The sequence below is a fragment of the Pleurodeles waltl genome, chromosome 1_1, assembly GCF_031143425.1.
Source record: "Pleurodeles waltl isolate 20211129_DDA chromosome 1_1, aPleWal1.hap1.20221129, whole genome shotgun sequence".
Taxonomy (NCBI): Eukaryota; Metazoa; Chordata; class Amphibia; order Caudata; family Salamandridae; genus Pleurodeles; species Pleurodeles waltl.
This window is the reverse complement of record NC_090436.1, coordinates 1,000,725,260-1,000,747,112: the sequence shown is the minus strand read 5'-3', so window position 1 is coordinate 1,000,747,112 and position 21,853 is coordinate 1,000,725,260. Positions and strand designations below refer to the sequence as shown.

At 43.6% G+C, this 21,853-nt stretch overlaps 1 protein-coding gene across 1 annotated transcript; it reads left to right on the top strand.

The window, feature by feature from the left end:
• The first annotated feature begins 15,611 nt into the window (after nucleotides 1–15,611).
• Nucleotides 15,612–21,577, top strand: LOC138291124 (interleukin-8-like). Its single transcript, XM_069230296.1, has 4 exons — nucleotides 15,612–15,743; nucleotides 16,220–16,355; nucleotides 19,141–19,224; nucleotides 20,816–21,577. Exons 1-4 carry the CDS (start codon nucleotides 15,680–15,682, stop codon nucleotides 20,826–20,828), a joined length of 297 nt encoding a protein of 98 aa, XP_069086397.1. The 5' UTR covers nucleotides 15,612–15,679; the 3' UTR covers nucleotides 20,829–21,577.
• The last annotated feature ends 276 nt before the right edge of the window (nucleotides 21,578–21,853 follow it).

The following is a 21,853-nucleotide window of genomic DNA, read 5'->3' as shown; positions in this document are numbered from 1 at the left end:
AACACGCCAATGCTGATGGTCTGTCCAGATTCTTCCGCCTTAGTGATGAGAACTCCCATGATGTTGGGTAGTTGTTCCCCACTTTTAGCTGGGGGGGACACGTGTTAGACTTTTCATCCTTGGCGTGGACTCCCTTAACTTTTTGCCTTTGTTCCCCAGGTTATTGATGTATGCTGGACTCTGATTTTGCTGTTTTTATTACTCTGGTCACTTTACCAATGATAACCAGTGCTAAAGTGCAAGTGCTCCTGTTTAAAATGTGTATGTAATTGGTTCTCCATGATTGGCATATTTGTTTTACTGTTAAGTCCCTAGTAAAGTGCACTAGAGGTGCCCAGGGCCTGTAAATCAAATGTTACTAGTGGGCCTGCAGCACTGGTTGTGCCACCCACACAAGTAACCCTGTAATCATGTCTCAGACCAGCCACTGCAGTGTCTGTGTGTGTAAATGTGCACTGTAAATTCGACTTGGCAAGTGCACCCACTTGCCAGGCCTAAACCTTCCCTTTTCTTACATGTAAGGCACCCCTAAGGTAGGCCCTAGGTAGCCCCAAGGGCAGTGTGCAGTGTATGGTCAAGGTAGGACATATAGTAATGTGTTTTATATGTCCTGACAGTGAAATATTGCTAAATTCATTTTTCACTGTTGCAAGGCCTGTCCCTCTCATAGGTTAACGTGGGGGCTACCTTTAAATCTGATTAAAGTGTAGATTCTCTTTGGGAGCGGATGGACATGTGGAGTTTGGGGTCTCTGAGCTCACAATTTAAAAATACATCTTTTAGTAAAGTTGATTTTAAGATTGTGCATTTGAAAATGTCACTTTTAGAAAGTGAGCATTTTCTTGCTTATACCATTTCTGTGACTCTGCCTGTTTGTGGATTCCCTGTCTGGGTCAGTTTGACAGTTGGGCCGGTTTCACCCCACAGTAGACAGTGACACAAAAGGAGCTGGGGTGTAGTCTGCATTTCCTGACGAGCCATCTGTGCTAGGAGGGAGGGGAGGAGTGGTCACTTACACCTGAAAGGGCTGTGCCTGTCCTCACACAATGCAGTCTCCGACCCCCTGGTGAGTGTCTGGGGCCTGGCCTGGGCAAGGCAGGATTTCACATTCAGAAGAGACTTTACTTTGAAGTAGGCCTACTTCAAAGGAGAAATTGGGTATAAGAAGGGCACCCAAAACCACAGAATTTAGAAGCACTTCTGGAACCAAGAGGAACATCTGCCTGGAGAAGAGCTGAATAGCTGAGGAAGAAGTGCTGCCCTGCCTGTGACTGTGCTTTGTGGAGCTTTCCTGCAGTGCTGCTTCTGCCAGAGTAAGAGCGCAAAGATTGGACTTTGTGTGCCTTCCATCTTGTGAAGAAATTTCCAAGGGCTTGATTTAGAGCTTGCCTCCTGATGTTTGAAGTCTTAGGGACAGCAAAGACTTCTCTCTGCCAGCACCTGGAGTCTCTGGAGAGACTCCTGCTCTGACAAGTGGTGCCCTATCCAGTCCCTCGGCCCTTGAAAGGAAATCTGGTGGAAATCCAAGGAAATTGACTTCGGACGACTTCGGACCGACGCTGCTGCTGAATCCAGTGACAGCGCCTGCACCCGATGCCGTGACCTTCGCTGGTACGCGACACTCTTCGCAGGCCCGACGCCGCTGCAGCCTTGCTGAAGTCCGCGACTCTGTGGAAGTCGCTGCACTAAGTCGTGACTGACGCCGCTCGAAGTGCGTGGATTCAACGTTTCGCACAAACGCCGCGATCCCCGACTTCGCGCATCGGCTTGTTTTCACTCTTCACCAAAGGTACTGTACTTGGGGGTCTACGCGACTCCGTGTCCGGCGCCGCTGGTGTCGGCTTGTTGGCAACGACTCTGTCACGACGCCGTGTTAACACCTCATTGAAGCATTTTTGTTTCTGAGCGCTATTTTTGAGTTTAATCTTTACAAATTCATAACTTGACTTGTGTATGTTGGATTTTTGTCGTTTTGGTCTTGTTATGTTTAGATAAATATTTTATATTTTCCTAAACTGGTGTTGTGTCATTTTGTAGTGTTTTCATTAAGTTACTGTGTGTGTTGGTACAAATAATTTACACCTAGCACTCTGAAGTTAAGCCTACTGCTCTGCCAAGCTACCAAGGGGGTAAGCAGGGGTTAGCTGAGGGTGATTCCTCTTTTACCCTGACTAGAGTGAGGGTCTTTGCTTGAACAGGGCGTAACCTGACTGTCAACCAAAGACCCCATTTCTAACAATGATGATGAAAAAAGATGATAATTAATTCATAATTTTAATGTCTTTATAGCTCTGGATGTTTTGGTTGCCTAGTAGGTAGCTTTAATTTTACGCAATGCCCTTTTATATTTTATTATTCCTGTTTTAAATTTCCAACTACAAATTGATTTGTAATCTTTACTGCAGAGGTGTTTCAATCTGTGTAAGACAATTTTAGCCACTTTTAAGTAGAGGAAAAACAAGGGAGTTGTTTTAATGCAATTTGTAGTTCTACAGCTTTGGAGTTCAGCATGTGAATAACTGCTCTCAAATAGTCATTCTGAGAGTTTGGAATCAGCTAACCAAATTCTGATTTGGAGTCTTTTAACATATCAATTAGAGATCAAAAGATCAATTTGTTGTCAATTCAATTAGGTTTTCTGACACGAGTAACTCCAGTTTTTACTGCATCATACTGAAAGATCAAATTTAATAATGTATTGGTCAGATCACAAACATGGAACAACCATGATATTATCAATGTTGGTTTTACAGGTCCATTTTAAATCTAACATATGTTCTTTATTATGTGTGGGGTATGTTTAGAATTGCCTCCGTCATACCCATTTCATTGGGCATAAGGATGTCTTTACTGGATGGCTTGGCTGGTATAAGCCAGAAAGACTTGACTGTCACAGGGTAGTGCTTCAATTCTTCTTTCTTCTGAAGCTGATTACCTTTGTTACCATTCATCTGGTAATTAGTTACTTAGTTACTTTTAATCTTAGTGGTCTTAAAATGTACAATTTAATGTATTATTATCTCTATGTGAGATACAATGTTAAACTCTATCAACTTGACTGTCAAACATATAGGACTTACAAGCTGTGAGGGATAACTTGCAGAGGATCGACTAGGTAAACTGCAAGAAGAACTAGACCCATTCTCTATATTTATTTATGATAATGGTAGGAAGGCACCTTTAAAATTGTTTCCGGGAGAGAACCCACCTAAATAAGACTTTCTGATAATGTAAAATACAATTACTGTCTTAAACTAAGCACTGGAGCTAGTAATACATCAAATATTAATCTCCTACCCAAAATAATACCCTTAGCAGTTTCAGAAAGCCAAGTTGTACCTCATTTAAGCAGGGTTTGAGATTGTACAACCTGACATCTTCCATTCATTTAAGCCCATGAGCTTTACCTAATGTAGAGGTAACTATGCCTCGCAATCTCAATGCACATTTTCCTGTGTTAACTTTTTTGACATACATGATGAGCTGGTCAGACCCACAACAGGTTTTTGTGTGCCTGATATAAAAATACAATTTAAATCTCCTAAAAATGGAATGTATTGTTTTCAGGAAACTGTACAACATGAGGGTTATAAATACTATACCAGTAGGGCATTGTCTGGAAAAGTAGTACTTAAGCTTAGCAAACACAGACATTCACATTTACAAATAAAAATATGGACCCACCCTTTGCTCTTTAACAGTGCTTAAAACAAAAGCTCTTGAGAATTCTTCTGTGTTTCTTTATTTTGCATGTTGTTATCTTGAAAAATGTAGTAAGAGTACTTTCACAAATCCCACGACTCGTCTGCACACACTAGCAGTCTGAATTAGGAAACAAACATATGAATTAAAATTTTAGGTTGGAATAATAGGTCACAAGAGCTCACAATAATGCATGCATGAAGTCATACGTGCTAAATGAAAGATGAATTACAGAACCTGTAAAATAATAATGATTAGATGATCATGGTGTAACAAACTATTATATGAAGGGAAAATACTATTTTATTTCAAGCAGAGAAAGAAAGGTAGCTTAGTGATGTATGCACTCACCGCAGATACCGGCCCCTTACCTATAAAGGCAAAATGTATTTGTCTGGGTGAAATTGTATCTCAGAACAGCAGTTGTTCAGATGGGCACCGATGTTCTCAAAATCATAAACTAGACTGATATATTTGAAGGCACTCTCATGTATTATAGAGAACCGCTAGTCACTGCAAGCTCAAGTCAGGCTTGGGCCAGATGCCTGGCTCTTCCTCTGCTGGACGTCCTTGAGTAACCTTGAGCCCAAAACAAATTGAGCTTTCATGTGGTTTCTGCCAGCTGTCCCACTCTAACCTTCTGGATTAAGAGTGAAAATTAAAGCATTAAGATTTGAAGTAAAGTAAATACTCATTAAGTGACTGATTTGTATAAATTAAAACCAGAAATTAGGAAATATTTCTGGCTTCCCACGTAACCAAATGGTGTGACCTTAGGCAAATATTTTACTTTGCCAATCATCCTTTTACTTCATTACTACATAACAAAGCACCTTCATAGACATGAGCTCAGAATACGAGCTGTACAAAAACTAGTGTAGTGATTATTGAACTATAATATTACCCTATCTATAGGTATGTGGTCACATACAGGGTACACATGACAAATGACTTGTCTCATAGGTCATTAATGGCACCGGTGCCAGGGTGCAGAAGTGACAGGAATGGTTCCAAGTTCATGTTTAAAAACAACCACGTTTAATATGCGTAATAAGGTCAAAGCCAGCTGTGGCCCATCCAAGTGGGCTGAGGGGTCATGCCCCTTCACTCCTTTCCCAAAATGAAGAGTGTCTGTGAGGCTGATCAGGGGTCAGCCTGACAGACACTCTTTATTTTCAGGTCAGGGATACAGGAGCTAGACATACACTAAATGCGCACGCTCCTGGCTGCCTCAACTGAACTTTGCCAGCCTCAAAAAGTCATGTGGGCATGACCTCTTCAGCCTGGCAAAGCAGCTCAAGCCCCTGCCTCTGCTGATGAGGGGGGGTGTCACTGATTATCTTTGACCTGGCTGCTTTAGTCCTAAGCCCTGAAGTGCTCTGGGCCGAATGTCAATCACTGACATCTCGTCACAGATTAGGGTGAGGTCAACAGTCTCACTGACTGCATCTCACTCTGTGGCGAGTGAGTCACTTCTGCCTTCCCTCATTGTCTGACCCTAGGGCAGCCAATGAAGCAAAGTAGCAGTCCCAACCCTCCTGGAATCTCTGAGGCACAGCTGAGCAGGTAAGTATGATTATATTTGTAATGTTTGGTGTGTGCATGGATATTTGGGAGTGAACATTGTGAATGGATGTGTGTAAACTTGTGTGTGTATGTGCGTGTGTGTGAACGCATGAGTGAGAGTCAGTGTTATGTTTGTGTCTCATCCACCCCTACCCTGCTAAAACTGCCGGCTGTCACAGGTCAATGATTATGCATGTTAAGAAAACCCATTGTTTGAATTTTAAAGCAATTTTTATCACATATCAGATGATGCTTGTTGCATACATGGGAGACCTTTTCAGAGCTCTGCTCATGCATGGGCTCCTAGAGCCCTGCTGGATCCTTGACTCTGCTCTCCCTGTTAATTTGTTGTCTCACTCACCTCTGAAGTACCACAAAAGGCTCTTGCAATCAAAATATTTCCCTAGGATTGCACAATTTTGTCAAGAAGTATACGTCTTGACATTTCAGTAGTGGCCTCACCACTGAATGAGCCACCTACCAACCCCCTCACTTGACATGAAGGATGAACATTTACAAATGCGCAAAACATTTTATGATAAGCCCACTCACCTGTACTGGAACCAGAGAGGCAAAAGAGTGAAGGTGTGCTTGGCATACCCTAAAGTAACTCTAGGCCAAAACAATAGGGCCAATTAAAACATTCCAGTGGTGGCGGTTACATTACACAAAGTACCACAATCCTTGGACAAACTGCGTTTTTTAAAGAAGCCATTACAGACAACTGGCAGGAGTCCGAAATTGCAGCCTGTCCCTGTAAATAATTGATAGGAAACCTGGCTGTTAGAGAAAGCATTGTAAAAGTGTAGGTCATTACTTTAAACTTGCATTAGAAACAGTAAACGTAGGCTGCCACACAATGTGTAACAGAATTAGATTTAAGATTTTAAAAAAAGTACTTCCAAAGTATACATTTTAGTAATAGGTAGAGTGCAAGCGTTTTTTGTAACTGTCCATAAAAAGCAGTCAGTCGAGGGCTGTGCTTGGAACATCCTTACAATAGCTCTCAAAAAGAATAAATGTTTAAGTTTAGGAAGCTTGAAGTGACTTAATCAATTAACACAAAAACAGCCTCTACATCTACAGATTAAGCAGTTGCACACATTTACATTTCTTTAGGCAGCCAATATCCTGGCAAGAAGGCAATGTAGCAGTTCTCCATGTCCCTTGGCCTCACAGGAGTTAACCTTTTTCCTTTAGCAGAAAGGCTCAAATTAGGGACAAATGCCATACATTTGAACAAGTGTCAGGGACCAGAGGGCGAATTTATTGACAGTCCTTGTAACTTGCGGATGAGAAGTCACCCTAATTGTAAGGTGCATCTCAGTTGTTTGGCTCTGGTGAACTTGAATTGAATTTATGGAGAATCTACAAACCCTACATATTCCCACAACCAGTGGGGTCTAGTAAAGGTATTTTGCTTTTATCAATCAGCCAGCATGACAAGACGTTTTAGAGGAAGGTATCTCAAATTACATTTTTTCATACTCATTTTCAATATATTTTTTTATTTCAACAATTTGTTTATTTGGGAATACAAATGACCCCTTGCTGAATTCAGAATTGTGTCTACTTTTCTGAAATGTTTAGCTTTCTGGTATCACCCATGACTTTAATACCTGTTTCTGCCACAAACTGGAAGTAAGCTGAAAGTACAAAACGTAGGAAAAATGGGCCACTTCTTAGAAAAATGCTAATATTGTGATATGAAGTGCTGTGTTTGATTCAGCTCTGCTTGTTCCTGAAAGCTGGGAAGATGGTGCTATTAACACAGCAAAACGTTTCCTGATGCCATTTTAGGGATAAAAACAAATATTTTCTTCTGTAACACTTCTTGCCATTTTCCCCCAAAAACATAATTTAGTATTATTTTGGCTATTTTCTCAGTCCCCTACATGGTGTCCCCAAACCCTTAGAATCCCCATGATTCTGAGAGAAAAGGATGCAAATTTGGCAGTGATAACTTATGTGGAAAATGTTATAGAATCAAACTACCTCAAATAGCCAAACAAGCACTGGCAAAGCCAATAGGTTGCGCCTATGGGAGAACTATTGGCTTTGGCAAAGTGTTTTAGATATGTTGTACAATAGTGAGACTGCTGTTCAGCTGGGCTAAAAGTTAGTGGCATTGGGTGGGGTTGGGATGGGTGAGGTTAAGTGTGGCTACATGGCAGTAGAGTGGAGTACGGTAGATTGGGGTAGAGTGGAGTGGAGTATAGTGTGGTTGATTGGAGTGTGGTAGAGTGGGGTTGATTAGAGTGGGCTAGCGAGGGGTATATTGGAATGGAGTAGAGTGAAGTAGACTGGAGTTGCATGGGGTAGAATGGAGTGGGGTAGAGGTGGACTGGGTAGATTGGAGTGGCGTGAAGTGTGGTGGAGTGGAGAGCGGTAGGTTAGAGTGGAATGCTGTAGATTGGAGTGAAGTAGAGTTGGGTTGTTTAGTCTGGAGTGGAGTTGATTGGGGTAGGTTGGGGTGGAGCAGAGTGCAGTGGGGTGGGGTAGATGGGGCGAAGTGGGGTAGATTGCATTAGATTTGAGTAGGGCACATTATAGTGGGGTAGATTGAAGTGGAGCGGTTAAATTAGAGTTGGGTTGATTGCAGTGGAGTGGGGTGGGGTCTATTGAGGTGGAGTGAAGTAGACTGGGTGGACAGGCGTGGTAGATTAGAATGTAGTGGGGTACATTGGGGTAGATTGCAGTAGGACAGATTGGAGTAGGGTAGTTTGGGGTTGAGTGGGTTACAGAGGGGTGGAGTGGGGTGGATTTGAGTAGATTAGGGTAGATTGAGGTAGATTGGGGTAGAGCAGAGTGGGGTGGTTTGGGGTAGAATGGAATGGAGTGGGGTAGATTGAGTGGAGTGGGGTAGATTGTGGTTGACTGGAGTAGATTGTGGAAGAATGGAGTAAGGTAGATAGGAGTGGTGTGGAGTGGAGAAGATTTAAGCGGAGTGGGTTATATTGAGGTACAAAGGGTAGATTGGGGTTGGGTGGAGTGGAGTGGAGTGGGATAGACTGGTGGATTGGAAGGTGGTAGATTGGATTGGAGTGGGGTAGATTGGGTAGAACTGAGTAGAGTGGAGTGAGATAGATTGGAGTGGAATGGAATAGATTGGGGTAGACTGGAGTGGGGTAAATTAGAGTTTTGTAGTAAGGAGTGGGATGGGGTAGAATGGGGCACGTTGTGGTGGATCTGGGTAGGCTGGGCTGGTGTGGGATAGATTGTGGTAGATTGAAGTGGAGTGAGGGGCGGAGATTGTGTAGAGTGGTGTCGGGTAGTTTGGAGTGGATTGGGGTATTTTGGGGTAATGAATTGGGGTACATTGAGGTAGATTGGAATGGGGTAGATTAATGTGGTGTTAATTAGGGTAGTCTGGAGTGGAGTGGAGTAGAATGGGGTGGAGTAGAGTGGAGGGGGAAATTGGAGTAGTGTGGAGTAAGACAGTTTGGGTGGATTGGGGTGTGGTGGGTTGGAATGGAGTAAATTTGAGTTGAGTACAGTGGAGTGGAGTAGATTGGAGTGGATTGGGGTATATTGGGGAAATGAAGTGGGGTACATTGAGGTAGATTGGAATGGGGTAGATTAGAGTGGTGTTAATTGGGGAGACTGGAGTGGAGTGGGGTAGAATGGGGTGGAGTGGAGTGGAGGGGGAAATTAGAGTAGTGTGGAGTAAGATAGTTTGGGTGGATTGGGGTGTGGTGGGTTGGAATGGAGTAGATTCGATTTGAGTCCAGTGGAGTGGAGTAGATTGGAGTGCAGTGGGGTAGGTTGGGGTAGATTTGATTAGGGTACATTGGAGTGGGGTGGATGGAAGTGGGTTGGCTTAGAATGAAGTGGGGTAGATTGTGGTGGAGTGGGACAGAGTAGATTGAGTGTGGTGGAATGGGGTGCATTGGGATAGATTGAGATGGACTGGGTTAGATTCAAGGGAAGTGAGAATGATTCGCCTAGAGTGAGATAGATTGGGGTGGATTGGAGTGGAGTGGGGTACACTGGGGTAGAGTGGAAGGAAGTGGGGTAGATTGAAGTGGAGTGTAATAGATTGGAGTGGAGTAGAATGTGGTAGATTGGAGCGGAGTAGATTGGAGTGTTGTTGAGTGTGGTAAATTAATCAGGGTGGGATACATTGGTATGAAGTAGAGATTGGAGTGGGGTGGGGTCAATAGGAGTGGAGTATATTGTGGTACTCTTGTTTGGGGGAGATAGAGTTGAGTGGGATAAATTGGAGTGAAGGGGGTAGATTTTAGTGGGGTAGATTGGGGTGGAGTGGGGTGGATTGGAATGGAGTGGAGTGGAGTAGATTGGGGTGGATTGGGGTAGACTGAAGTAGATTGGAGTACAGTGGAGTAGATTGGAGTGGAGTGGAGGGGCGTAGATTGGGCTAGATTGGCGTAAAATGTATTGGAGTGGTGTAGATTGATGTGGCCTGGCTTAGATTTGAGTGGGTAGATTGTGGTTGTGCTGGGTGGGTAGATTGAGTAGAGTGGAGTGGGGTGAATGCAGTAGATTTATATAGAGTGGGTTAGTTTGGAGTGGAGTGAGGTAGATTTGAGTAGAGTGGGATAGATTGGGGTAAATTGGAGTGGAGTAGAGTGGGGTAAATTGGGGTAGAGTGAAGGGAAGTGGGGTAGCCTGGATTGGAATAGGTACATTTTGGTAAATTCGAGTGGGGTAGATTGTGGTAGATTTGAGTGCTAGATAGGAGTGTGGTAAATTAAGAAGAGTGGGGTAGATTTGAGTCGAGTAGAGATTGAAGTGGGGTAGATTGGAGTGGGGTATATTGTGGTAGATTGGAGTGGTGTGGGGTAGACTGGAGTTGACTGGGGTAGATTGGAGTGAAGTGGGGTAGATTTTAGTGGGGCAGATTAGAATGCAGTGGGTTAGATTGAGGTGGAGTTGGATGGATTGGGGTAGATTGGATTGGGGTGGACTGGGGTTGATTGGAGTGTAGTAGGGTAGACTGAAGTGGAGTGGGGTAGATTGGAGTAGGGTAGGTTGGGCTACACTGATGTGGATTGAAATAGATTGAAGTAGATTGGAGCTGAGTGGGGTATATTGGAGTGGAGTGGGGTAGATTGGGGTAGAGTGGGATGGATTGGGGTAGATTGGATTGGGGTGGACTGGGGTCGATTGGAGTGGAGTAGGGTAGACTGAAATGGAGTGGGGTAGACTGTAGTGGGGTAAGATGGTATATACTGGAGTGGATTAAAGCAGACTTGAATAGATTTAAGCAGAGTGAGGTACATTGAAGTAGAGTGGTAGATTGGGGTAGAGTCGATTGGAGCACAATGGAGTGGATTGGAGTAAACTGTGGGGTAGATTGGGGTGGAATGGAGTAGATTGAGGAAGTTGTAGAGGGATAAATTGGGGTAGATTGAATCAGAGTGGAGTAGATTGGGGTAGATCGGAGTGGATTGAGGTAGACTGGTGTAGATTGGAGTGGAGTGGGGTGGATTAGAGTAGAGTGGTGTAGATTGAGGAAGACAAGTGGGGTGGGGTAGACTAGAGTGGGGCAGATTGCTGTGGACTGATGTACATCAGGGTAAATTGAGGTGGATGGGGTAGATTGCAGTGAAGTGGTAGATTGGGTAGATTGGAATAGAGTGGGTATATTGAGTGGAATAGTGTACATTGGAGTAGAGTTCAGTGTGGTAGATTGGGGTAGATTGGAGTGGGGTATATGGGTAGACTGGAGTGGGGGGTATAATGGAGGTGCAGTAGATTGGGGTATAGTGGAGTAGTGTGAACTGTGATAGATTGGGGTGAATTGGGCTAGATTGGGGTGGAGTGGACTAGACTGGATTGGAGTTAAGAAGCCTGGACTGGAATGGAGTAGTTTGGAAATGGATAGCTTGGAGTGGAGTGAGGTAGACTGTGGAAAAGTAGAGTGGGTTAGATTGGAGTAGAGCTGAGTGGAGTGGGGTAGATTGGAGTGGGCTGGGTGAATTTCAGTGGGGTAGATTGGTATAGACTGTAGTGAAGCTGGTAGACTGGAGTGAAGTGGGTAGATTGTGGTGGACTGGACTGGAGTAGATTGTGGTATAATATAGAGTTGTAGAATGGGGTACATTGGGGTAGAGTGAAGTGGGTTAGATTGGAGTGGAAATTAGAGTAGAGTAGGGTAGATTAAAGTGGAGTGGGGTAGATTGGAGTATGTTAGATTGGAGTTGGGTAGTTTGGAGTGGGGTACATTTGGAAGTGGGGTAGATTGGAGAGGAATCAGGTAGAGTAAACTGTGGTAGATTGGAGTAGAATAGGATAGACTGGAGTGGAGTGTGGTAGGTTGAAGTGGGGTAGATTGCAGTAGTGTGGTGTGGCTTAGGTTGGAGTGGAGTGTAATAGATTGGAGTGGAGTGGAATGGGATAGAGTGAGGTGGAGTTTGTAGGAGGTGGGGTACATTGGAATAGACTGGAGTGAGGTAGATTGTGATAGATTGGAGTGGAATGGGATAGATTGGACTGAAGTGGGTTAGATTGGGGTGGAGTGGGGTAGATTTAAATGGAGTGTGGCAGATTGGAGTGTAATAGAGTGAGGTAGATTGGACTCGACTAGGGTGACTTGGATTAGATTGGAGGGAAGTAGGATAGATTGGAGTGGAATAGACTGGAGTGGAGTAGATTGACAGAGGGTAGAGTGGGGTGAATTCGAGAGGAGTGGAGCTGTGTAAGAAGTGTGGAGTCGAGGGACCTACAGTGCTGAGAGATAGAGTAGTGTAGTATAGAGTGGAGGGGAGTGGCGTATAGTGGAGACGCATGGAGTGTGATCTATTGTCCTAGAGTGGAGGGGCAGACAGTAGAGTGGCATGTCGTAGAGTGGAGTGGCATGTGGTGGAGTGATGTGTGTACGATGCTAGCCCTCTATATAGAGTGCAAAGCTAGGCACACTGTGCAGGGGGTCCAGGCAACAGGGGTAAAAACTAGATCACCCAATGCTCTAATTTTTATGATAGCTTGGTGGAGCAGTTAGGCCAATCTTGGAGAAGTGCAAAGCATTTATTGTACTCACAGTATCGATCATGCAACTCACACATTCAAAGGAATAACTCGAGACCAATTTATAAAAATACTTCCGATTTGCATATAAATTGTAAGACCAAGATTATCAAAATTGGTTAAGTACTTTTTAAGGTATGGATTTTTGAAGTTTAAAGAAAATAGTCTTTCTGTGCGTACATATAAAATCACACAGATGCTTTACCCAGATCTTCTTTTGCAGGTTGGTCGAGGTCATTGGTGGGCACACTGCGCCAGCGGGAGAAGTTTGGGCAGCTCCTGGTTCCAGCCGGAGCAGTGGCGAAAATTCTCTGGAGCTGGTGCAGGGCCACTGCAGGTAACCACTTGGAAAAGGGCTGTGCAGGTAAGTTTAGAGGTGGTTTCTTGGGGTCCCCACTGTGTTTCAAGGTCACAAGGGGTTAGGGACCCTTAAGGAACAGTAGGTCCTTCATTGCAGCGCACAGTGCGGCTGGGTACAGAGCAAATTGGTGAGCTAGGAGCTGTGCGCAGAGATGCCCTTGGAATCTGGAGGTAAGTCACTTTAACGATTGCTTGCAGGACAATGGGGGCACTCTGGCAGGAGGGCCCAGGTGTTTCTGAAGTCCCGCAATTGGGGCTTCCTCCTGGTCCTTTTTCAGTCCCTGGGGGCTGGTTTTCCTATTGTCGAACGTCAGCTGACCTGTACAACAGGGTATTGGTCTGGTTTGGCCACTGGAGGGTGCAGTCCCACCAAACTTGCCACAGTTGCAGGGTTTGTCATTGTGGTTGTTGGTGTATCATCAGATCTGGCTGCAACTTCCGGTTTGGGAGTTAGCAGCCAGTCAGTGAAGTGACCCTCACAAGGTTGTTGGTTCCTTCTTGGTTGCATAGTGGTACCTCCACTCTTGGGCGGTTGCTAATGCCTGGAGATCCTCTGGGTTTCTTGAGGTCAGTCCAGTTGTCCAGCAGCTCCTCACGGCGGTAGTCAGGTCCTAGGTGCGGAAGGCAGGGTTTGGTGCCTCTTCTTTGTGCAGCAGGTCCAGAGTTCTCATGCCTTGGATCCTTTCTGCACTGGTCTTCTTTGCTTCATTCAAGTCTGTTTTCTTGGTCTAGTGATGCCCACTAAATACTGAATTTAGTGGGTGTTTTTGGGAGAACCTGTTAGTGTCCAATAGGACACTTACCTCTGGGTGGTTACACCCACTATAGTGACCACTTCCTACGAGAAGGGTCACCTCCCCAACCTTAATTGGTTATTTTACTTCCATCTAAAATGGAGGAAAATGAAATGGAGTGGCTACCTCACAGGCAACACCTTAGGGGTGGTACTTGCCAGGTGGGGCCACATCCCCCTATCCTTTGTATGGTTTCCAGCCTTTGCTCCTGTTAAAAGTGGGGGTTTGCAAAGGGCCTGGTCATCTGCTGGTAGGCAGTAAGCCCTTTGAAGCTTGATACCAGGACAGTGCACATTCCTAATGGAGGGGGTGGTAGCACTTCCACCCAGAAAGGGCATTGTTCTACAGACCAGAGAGACAGGGCTCTCTCCCAAGGTTTGTACATTGGCTGTCTGGAGGTGGCAGGCTGGATAGAACCAGTCAGCAACCATGCCAGGGTAGTTAGCTTTTACAGGAGGCACCTCTAAGGTGACCTGGGGGTACATTTAGGGATAAATCCAATACTGGTACCAGTTTGGATTTATCATTCTGAGTTGTTTGATACCAAACAACCCAGGGTTCAGAGTATCCATCATGTAACTGGAAAACGCGTGTTGACCAGTGTCCAAACCATGTATTAAAATGGCTGCTCTGTTCACTCACTATGCCCTATGTTTGGCAAGAACACAGTGGGGGCATATTTATCATGCAGTTATGCCCTCACATATAATATGGTGCATCCTGCCTTAGGGCTGTAAAGCCTGCTAGAGGGGTGTCTTACTCATAGTAAATGCAGTATATGGTGAACAGGGCACACAGGCAGTGTGCCATGTTGAGTTTGTGTTCTAGGTTTGCACCAGGGCGCTCAGCTTGCAATGGCAGTGCTGGGTGCATCTGTATGCATGGCCCTAGTGGGTGGCACAATCAGTGATGCTGCCCTCAGGGGCCTACCCAAAGTACCCCATGCCCTAGGTACCTAAGTACTCATTTACCAGGGACTTATAGTGGTAGTTGAGGGTGTATCCCATTGTGCCAATGCATCACAACAGTTTTACAGAAAGAGCTCTGGCCCAGGGAACCTGATTAGCAGGGGCCCTGGGCACTACAAATTCTAGGACACATCAACATTAGGCAAAAAGTGGGGAGATAACCATGTCAAAAAGAGGCCTTTTCTCACAACATGGCGTGGCACAGAATGGAGTGGCATGTGGATTGGAATAGAGTGTAATAGAATGGAGTAGCATGGCACAGAGTGGAGGGGCATACTATGTGGTAGAGTATTGTAGAGTGGAGTGGTGAAGAGTGGATTGAAGTAGTGTTGAGTATGCGTGGCATGGTAGCCATTACAGACAACACATTTTCAACTGAAATGACCATTACATTTGCATGGATGTACAGTTTTAGCACACACAAACGGTGTTGTATGTTGAGGTGTACATTCATATTGAAATGTTTGTTTCTACAATTCAGACTTCTAAAAAGGAAACTCATTTTGTACTTTGCTAATTTTGATATATTTTAAAATATCAGCAGCCTTCATTTTCATTGTGTGCTATAAAAAAAACCTTTTGTTTCACAGCAAGATCCTCACACAAATTCCCTCACTTTTTTAGTCAGAGAAAGCGAAGCAAACACAAAGCTCCCTTGGAAGACAGAGCCTGACATTTGACATCTATCTTGAATACACAGCAAATGTGAAAAAATAAGAACAAGATTTAAGGTCCCCTTTACAGAAAACGAGCATTGGGAAGGATACAGTCATTCTTCAGTGCTCCACAGCTCAAACTCAGAATGCAAACAGAGGGTAAGCAAATATGAGTTGCACACAACAAAGCCAATGTCAGCAATGGGCAGAATGCATTCCTAGGGAAGCTTTCAGAATGCCCACCGGAAGTCACTGGTAAACCAGACAGCTGCGCTGTGGAGTAAGTAGGCTTAGTCCTAAAAAAAATATTAACATACTTGGGGAAAAAGGCCGAGCAAAAAACGTTCAAAGGCATTTGACAGTTTACTTAAAAATGTAATAGGAGAAAAATGTAGCTTTGTGCCCGCGAGGCAGGATGCGCAGCCTTTGCAGCGCTTGTGCCAGATGCGTTACAAGGATCTTCTTCTGCGAGGAAAGTCTGGAAATTCCTCTTGCGTAATTACAGCATTATGTGCCGCCACACCCTGCTTCCTGCAGTATAAAGAGGCCCACTCCGAGAACTGGGAGAACAGAACTCCTCGGAGGCCTAAAAGCTTAATCGAGAAAGTGTTAGCAGCCAGGAAACGCTCCAATAACTACTGCAATGGAAGGAAAACGCATACTCGCTGTTTTGGCCATTTGTCTGCTGTCTGTAACCGTGACTGAAGGTGAGACAGGAATCATTTTTTTTCCCTGAAACATATTTTTGTGACTTTTAGGTCGATGTGTGAGTATGTATAGTAAACGATAAGAAATCTGAGAAAACCGCTCACAGCGATGTAATATTGGTGTTTCACCTGCATATAAAGCATTGTTTTTAGTATAGTGACTATTTATTTAAAAGGGTATGCTTTTGTTCCAAACATTTAAATACATTGAATCTCATGTTGTGCTCATGCCGTGAGAGGAGTGCACAGCTTCTTGCAATTTTTTAAAGATATAAATTAAAATGCATATTTGTCCGCATGTCCCGTGTCACGGGGGAGAGCTTCACCCAGTCATAGACTTTCATTCATCCAGTACGGGTGCTGGGACTTTAGTTTCACTGTTTACTTTGTAGTACGGCCTAGGAATCTCCATCTGATGTGCTCTTCCTAAAATCTCTTCCTCTGTTAATTCATGGAAATCGGCCTTGTTTTTCCAGGCATGTCACTGGCAAGAATGGGAACGGAGCTGCGCTGCCAGTGCATTAAGACTGAGTCTAGGATCATCCACCCCAAGCACATTCAGACCGTGGAGCTCATTCAGAGCGGGGCTCACTGCCCGAATCTTGAAGTCATGTGAGTACCTCAGACACTGCTTCTGCTCTTGTGTAAACGAGATAGATAGCGATCTGTGAAAGTCCCCACATTCTGCGAGGGTGTTTTTCTCTGACTAATGCCATACTGCCTAATAAATCAACTGTTTATTGTTCTGCAACTATCTGCAATCAGACGTTCCATCCTCTGTTTTCTGGGAGGTGAAGGGGGCATAAGGGATTCAAGTATATCCGGTGGTAATGTGATCCCTGCAGTTTCCTTTTGGGCACTATCCATAAGGAGTGTGCACAGGTGGACTCTAGAACAGTTGTAGCATTTCTCCCCGAACTAGAAGGATTGTCACTCATCTCTAAATCAGATCTTCTACTGCCACCTCGAGCCCTTCTCTCCTTGCCCACATGCACTAAGTGCTTAATTTGTGCTTGTGAATTCCGGTGCAGGGCACCTGCATTTATTTTGGAGGGCTGGCCCTTATTTTTCTGCTTCAAGCATTTACTGCGAGCAAAAGACACATATGGGAAAGAAGGAGGAAGAGACAAGCATTTGTAATGCAATAGGGTCTCGCATTTTTCCAAATTAGAGCTATTAGCAGCTGTAAACACCCAACCAGATTTGTTTTGCCACATAAAATGGAAAAAAACAGCGCGATCGTAGTGAAACCTATTGGCAAAAGTGCAATTATCTACGTAACCGGCAAAAGTGCAATTAACTATGTAACAGGGTCGATGTTATGCAAAGCGCTCGACTTCTGCCAAGCGAGAATGCGCTGCGAAAAAAATTATAAAAGTAGTCCACAAACCTGACAGGAAACAGCGAGCCTCGCATGTTTTTAGTACTTGTTCGCTGCGCTCGAGGAGGGCTAACCACCGGAAAAGGCATGACGTATGCGTGTCTTCCACTAATTAAAGCAAGCAGATTTTAACAGGCAAGCCCATGAACCAATAAAAGACACTTATGTGATATGGACAGGGCTCCGAGGCCTTTTCTAACTCCTAAAGTGTCTTGCAAGAGCATGCAACGCAGGCTCGACCCTAAAAAACGAAAAAGTGTCAGAATAGGAGAAAGCAGAACGCTGCAAGAGGGAGCTTAAGGGGCAGAGAGAGGCTGTAAATGGATTGAAGAGTCCCGAGATGGCTTCAGGATTACGCTGATTCCGTGTTAGCACATTTAATTGCAGCAGCCGCTTGTTTAAGAGGAGGACTTTGGGCATCTGCACATTTTTATTTACAAATCAGCACTGCATGCACTGATTAAAATCTGTCATAGCTCGAGGGATAGTGGTTGTGTAATATATGTGCTCTGCTAGTCACTTCCGCCAAGGTAGGCCATCAGTCATTTGGACAGTGTGTAATTTGTACACGCGGGTGCGGTAGGTACTGGGCACTGGCTCTCATTTGTGGGGACCAGGACTTCTTTTTCATCATCAGACTTTGACCAAGATCAACAGAGAGAAAGAATGCAAAGGGAGAACAGAAAATGGAACAAAAGATAGAACAACAGTAACAGAGGTAGATAGCAGGGCTGAAAAAGAACCTGAATGAGTTAGACAGAGACTGGAAGTGTAGAGTGGTGGAAGAGGGAGGCATGAAGAGAAAGCAAACCGAGGCAGACGCAGGGTTGGTATCCAGCAAAGTCTTCATCTGGTAGCACCCGATGATGAGCTCCTAGAAAAGCTTCGGCTCCCACCACTGATTCTTTTCAAATAAAGTACTTTGAAGACATGCCACCTGACTAAGATGTGTTTATTCCTACAATAAACTGCTAAACAGCAAACAAACCTCTTACAGTGCAAGAGAGGACCTACCTGGAGGTCAAGGGACAGAAACAAGGTTACATTAACACACGGAAGCAAGGGAGCTCTAGTGCTTTTGCAGCGCGTTCAGCAGTGTTGCAGAAAAACGAGTTGGTAGTGGAAAAATAGTAGAAAGACAAAACACATGCATAATAATTAAATAATTTTAACTCTGCCACGCACAACGTGTGCATTGTGTGCCTGGATTGCAGATGTGATGGTGTAGGGGGAAGTATACTGGAGATGTATTCCATTTGGCTTATCTATGATTGAAGCTTTTAAGGAGACGGAATAGGCGACGGAAGTACAGATTGGGCTTCGATCTGATCACATTGTGTAACTCAAAAAAGGTCTTGTGCAGGGATGGAAGATACTATAAGCGGTTCTTGCACTTGATTGGCTAAATTCAGTAGAAGTAGTTTGTTAAAAAGCAAGATGCCTAGCATGCTTTGAAATTCACCTAACTGGATTTTTAAGCTTTTCAGTCGTTGACTCGTCCACTAGTTAAAATGTGCAGCTTTCCTTTAATGTTTACTAATATTTGCTGAATGTTGCCCACTCACAAAGCATGCGATGAAACTCATTTGAAGACTGCATGGGCCCCGCATTCTTTCCTGACAACATCCGCACATCACTTAAGACAATTTACACATTCATAGCTTTGTACTCATGGAGTCTGGTTTACCAAAACATTTGTGTCTCACGTCTTGTGTTCCGTGTGTCACACACTTAGATCTCTGTGAAGTTTGCATAAATTAGGCAGAAATCGAAACTTTTTCAGGCCTAAGTCAGCCGTACACCTGTAGACATTGTCCGTACATTGAGTCAATACTGAGCACTCACCGAGCAGAAACTAATAAGCTGTCAATTTAACTATAACACTAATAATGTGTACACCCCTGTAATACATTCAGTATGGATATAATTCTTATGGATGAGTATTAAAAAAACTGAAGTACACAACCCTGTCTCAAATGAGGTTTATGAAGAGTTTCTCTTCTTTCTCCCTCACAGTGCCACTCTGAAGTCTGGGCAGGTGGTGTGTTTGGATCCCTCCGCTAAATGGGTAGAGAAGATCATCAAGAGGATCCTGGAAAGGTAAGATACAATATTTTTTTATTTTCAAGAATTACGCAAAGAATACTGATGTGTTCTACTCCACAAACCATGTGGGCAACCCCCCGGGGAAAGAAATACAAAATCCGGAATTATGAAGTTTAAGATAAGCAAAAACTTGGACTCAGATTCATGAGGGCCTAGCGCCATTCCAACGCCACATTAGTGCCATTTTTTTTTACGCTAATGTGGCATTGGAAGGGCAAAAACGCAGTGCCATATTTACAAAGTGGCGCAATGATTACATTGCGACACTTTGTAACCCCTTGTGTCACATTATGCATTGTGATTGCAAGGGTGTGTTCTGGCGCTAGGGGACAAAAAAATATCACAAAGAAATCTAAAAGATTTTTTTGCGTCATTTTTATCGGCATTTATGCTCCCATTGCTTTCAATGGGCTTCTGGGTGCTTGGGAGGATTAGCGTAAAAGTTGTTGATGCTAATCCTGCAAATTGTTGGAATAGCATAAAAAATTATGACGCTAGTCCCCCTGACTACTGCCATGGTGTGCCATATTTTAAATATGACGCACACATGGTGGCGTTAGGGGGGCACTAAGGGGTGTAAGAAAAGTGGCGCTGCACTAGGTGCAGCGCCACTTTTAATAAATCTATCCCCTAGATGCTTTATTCAACTGTACCATGCTTATAGAATGCAAGGGCCCATTGTATTAACGTGCTTTAATAAAATATCACCTGGGTCGTTCCGAACCCCATATATTCACCTAACGCTTTGCAGTATACAACTTATGTAAACCAATACTGTAATGGTGCAAAGATTCTGAACCGGAAGTATTTGCAATCTGAACGATCCCCAATGTAATTGATACACACATCTGGCAAGCTGACCTCGCATGGCCTTAGTCAAACCTCCCAGCATACTTTAGTCTTCTATGCGTGTTGGAAGTACTAATAAAATTAAGTTAAAGTGAGGCTTCCACGTTTTTTGAAAACCCAGGAGACTAATTTCACTGCTATCTGCTTCATTGAGCTTATAACCCAGGCTCTGTGCATGATTTTTGTCCTGATAGTGTGTGATTGTGTATGAGAACGGTGTTTGTATTACAACAGAGCACACAAGCAGCTCGACGTAACAGAATTACTGCATATTATGGTATTGTGTTGAGTGACCAATTTCAACACCGTGACTTTTTCTGCCATTGTTCAAAATCGATATTTCTGCATTTGTTTCCACTGGCCCTCTGAAATTCTGGCCAGCAGTGTGATATTTTGGAAATAATATATTTTTTTGCGCTAGTGAAATCTCGCCTCATTTGTGGCAATCCAGCAGCATTATGCTAAAAACTCATTGCTGAACCATCTCAGCATCCTCCTCAGTACTTCGCACCAGTAGCAAGGTGTCTATCAAATCCACAAATCAGTAGTAAATACATGTACCTTAGGAGTTCTGAGTGACTATTAGCTAGAAGCAATTCCATTCACATACAAATGTAAGAAAAGGTTTTTGCAAGAAATTAGTTTGAAAAAATATGGGGAGCTTTTGTTGTATTTATGGGGAACGTTTGTTGTATTTACACAGATTGTAACACATACACCCTTTAATTTCTTTCAGTTCCAGAAAATGAGAATCATAAAGGCAGCCAATGAAGAGAGAGAACTCAACAAATCTACTCTGTCTCCAAGATTCCATTTTGAGGAAGGATGCCAGCTCTTTATAGAGTTTCAAATGTTATTTATTCATACTTTCAATTGAAAGATGAGTTTAGAATATTGTAGATCTGCGTTTTTACCTCTCTGGAAAGCAGTACGTGGTACCTTGAAGACGTGTGTTCAGGCGGACCCTAGGGCTCTGTTTATCATGTACACAGGGAGGAGTCAGAAATCCTGACCCACAGGATTCCCACTAGGTTTGACCGGTGGACAGGAGAATCTTTCTAGACCCTGCAGGCCAGTGGTCAAATGGACTTCAACTAAAGAAGTGAGGCACATGAAGATATGCTGTGAAAAGGGAAAAGTGCCGGAGACTCAAAGGCCTTGTTCAGCCTGGGTGAGAGCAGTGGCCCCAATTTCATCTCAATATGAGGGTTTTAGGTCTACCTCTAGAAGGGGATCTTTTAGTAGAAAATCCTTCTTCTAACGTATGTGCTAACGTTTTCGATGTTTTGTTCCAATACGACCATTAGAATGTCAGCATTTATATTTAAATTAATTTATTATATTTATATTTTTGACTAATATTTATTTAATGTACTGGATGAAAAAATGAGGATAGGGACATAAGAATGTTTGTAAAATAACTTTATAATTTTTATGGCACGAATATATTAACATGTATGTATTTATTAATTTATTGTAATAAAACCAATAGGTACGATTCTTAAATGCCAGTGTTCTCTGTTACACTCATTACTTCGAGACAATGGATTATAATTTAAGTCAGGAGTGTGAAAACGGGGAAAACCCCAGGAACATTTAAGTGCATTTCTGTACTATTTCAAGGCTTAAATAGCCAACATTGGATTTCCGAGTGCAGATATTTATTATCACATGCTGGATAGTGGTTGGAGTAAATTTTTGAAAAGTTTGTGCCCCATAGTTTTGTTTCTGGTTCCTATAATGAGAGAACTACAGTGTATGCAGGATGTGATAT

Excerpts from the sequence above, each read along its gene's own strand:
- LOC138291124 (XM_069230296.1), top strand. The coding sequence starts at position 15,680 with ATGGAAGGAAAACGCATACTCGCTGTTTTGGCCATTTGTCTGCTGTCT. Across the intron at positions 15,744-16,219 it reads GTCTGTAACCGTGACTGAAG|GCATGTCACTGGCAAGAATG; the intron begins GTGAGACAGGAA and ends TTGTTTTTCCAG. Across the intron at positions 16,356-19,140 it reads TGCCCGAATCTTGAAGTCAT|TGCCACTCTGAAGTCTGGGC; the intron begins GTGAGTACCTCA and ends TCTCCCTCACAG.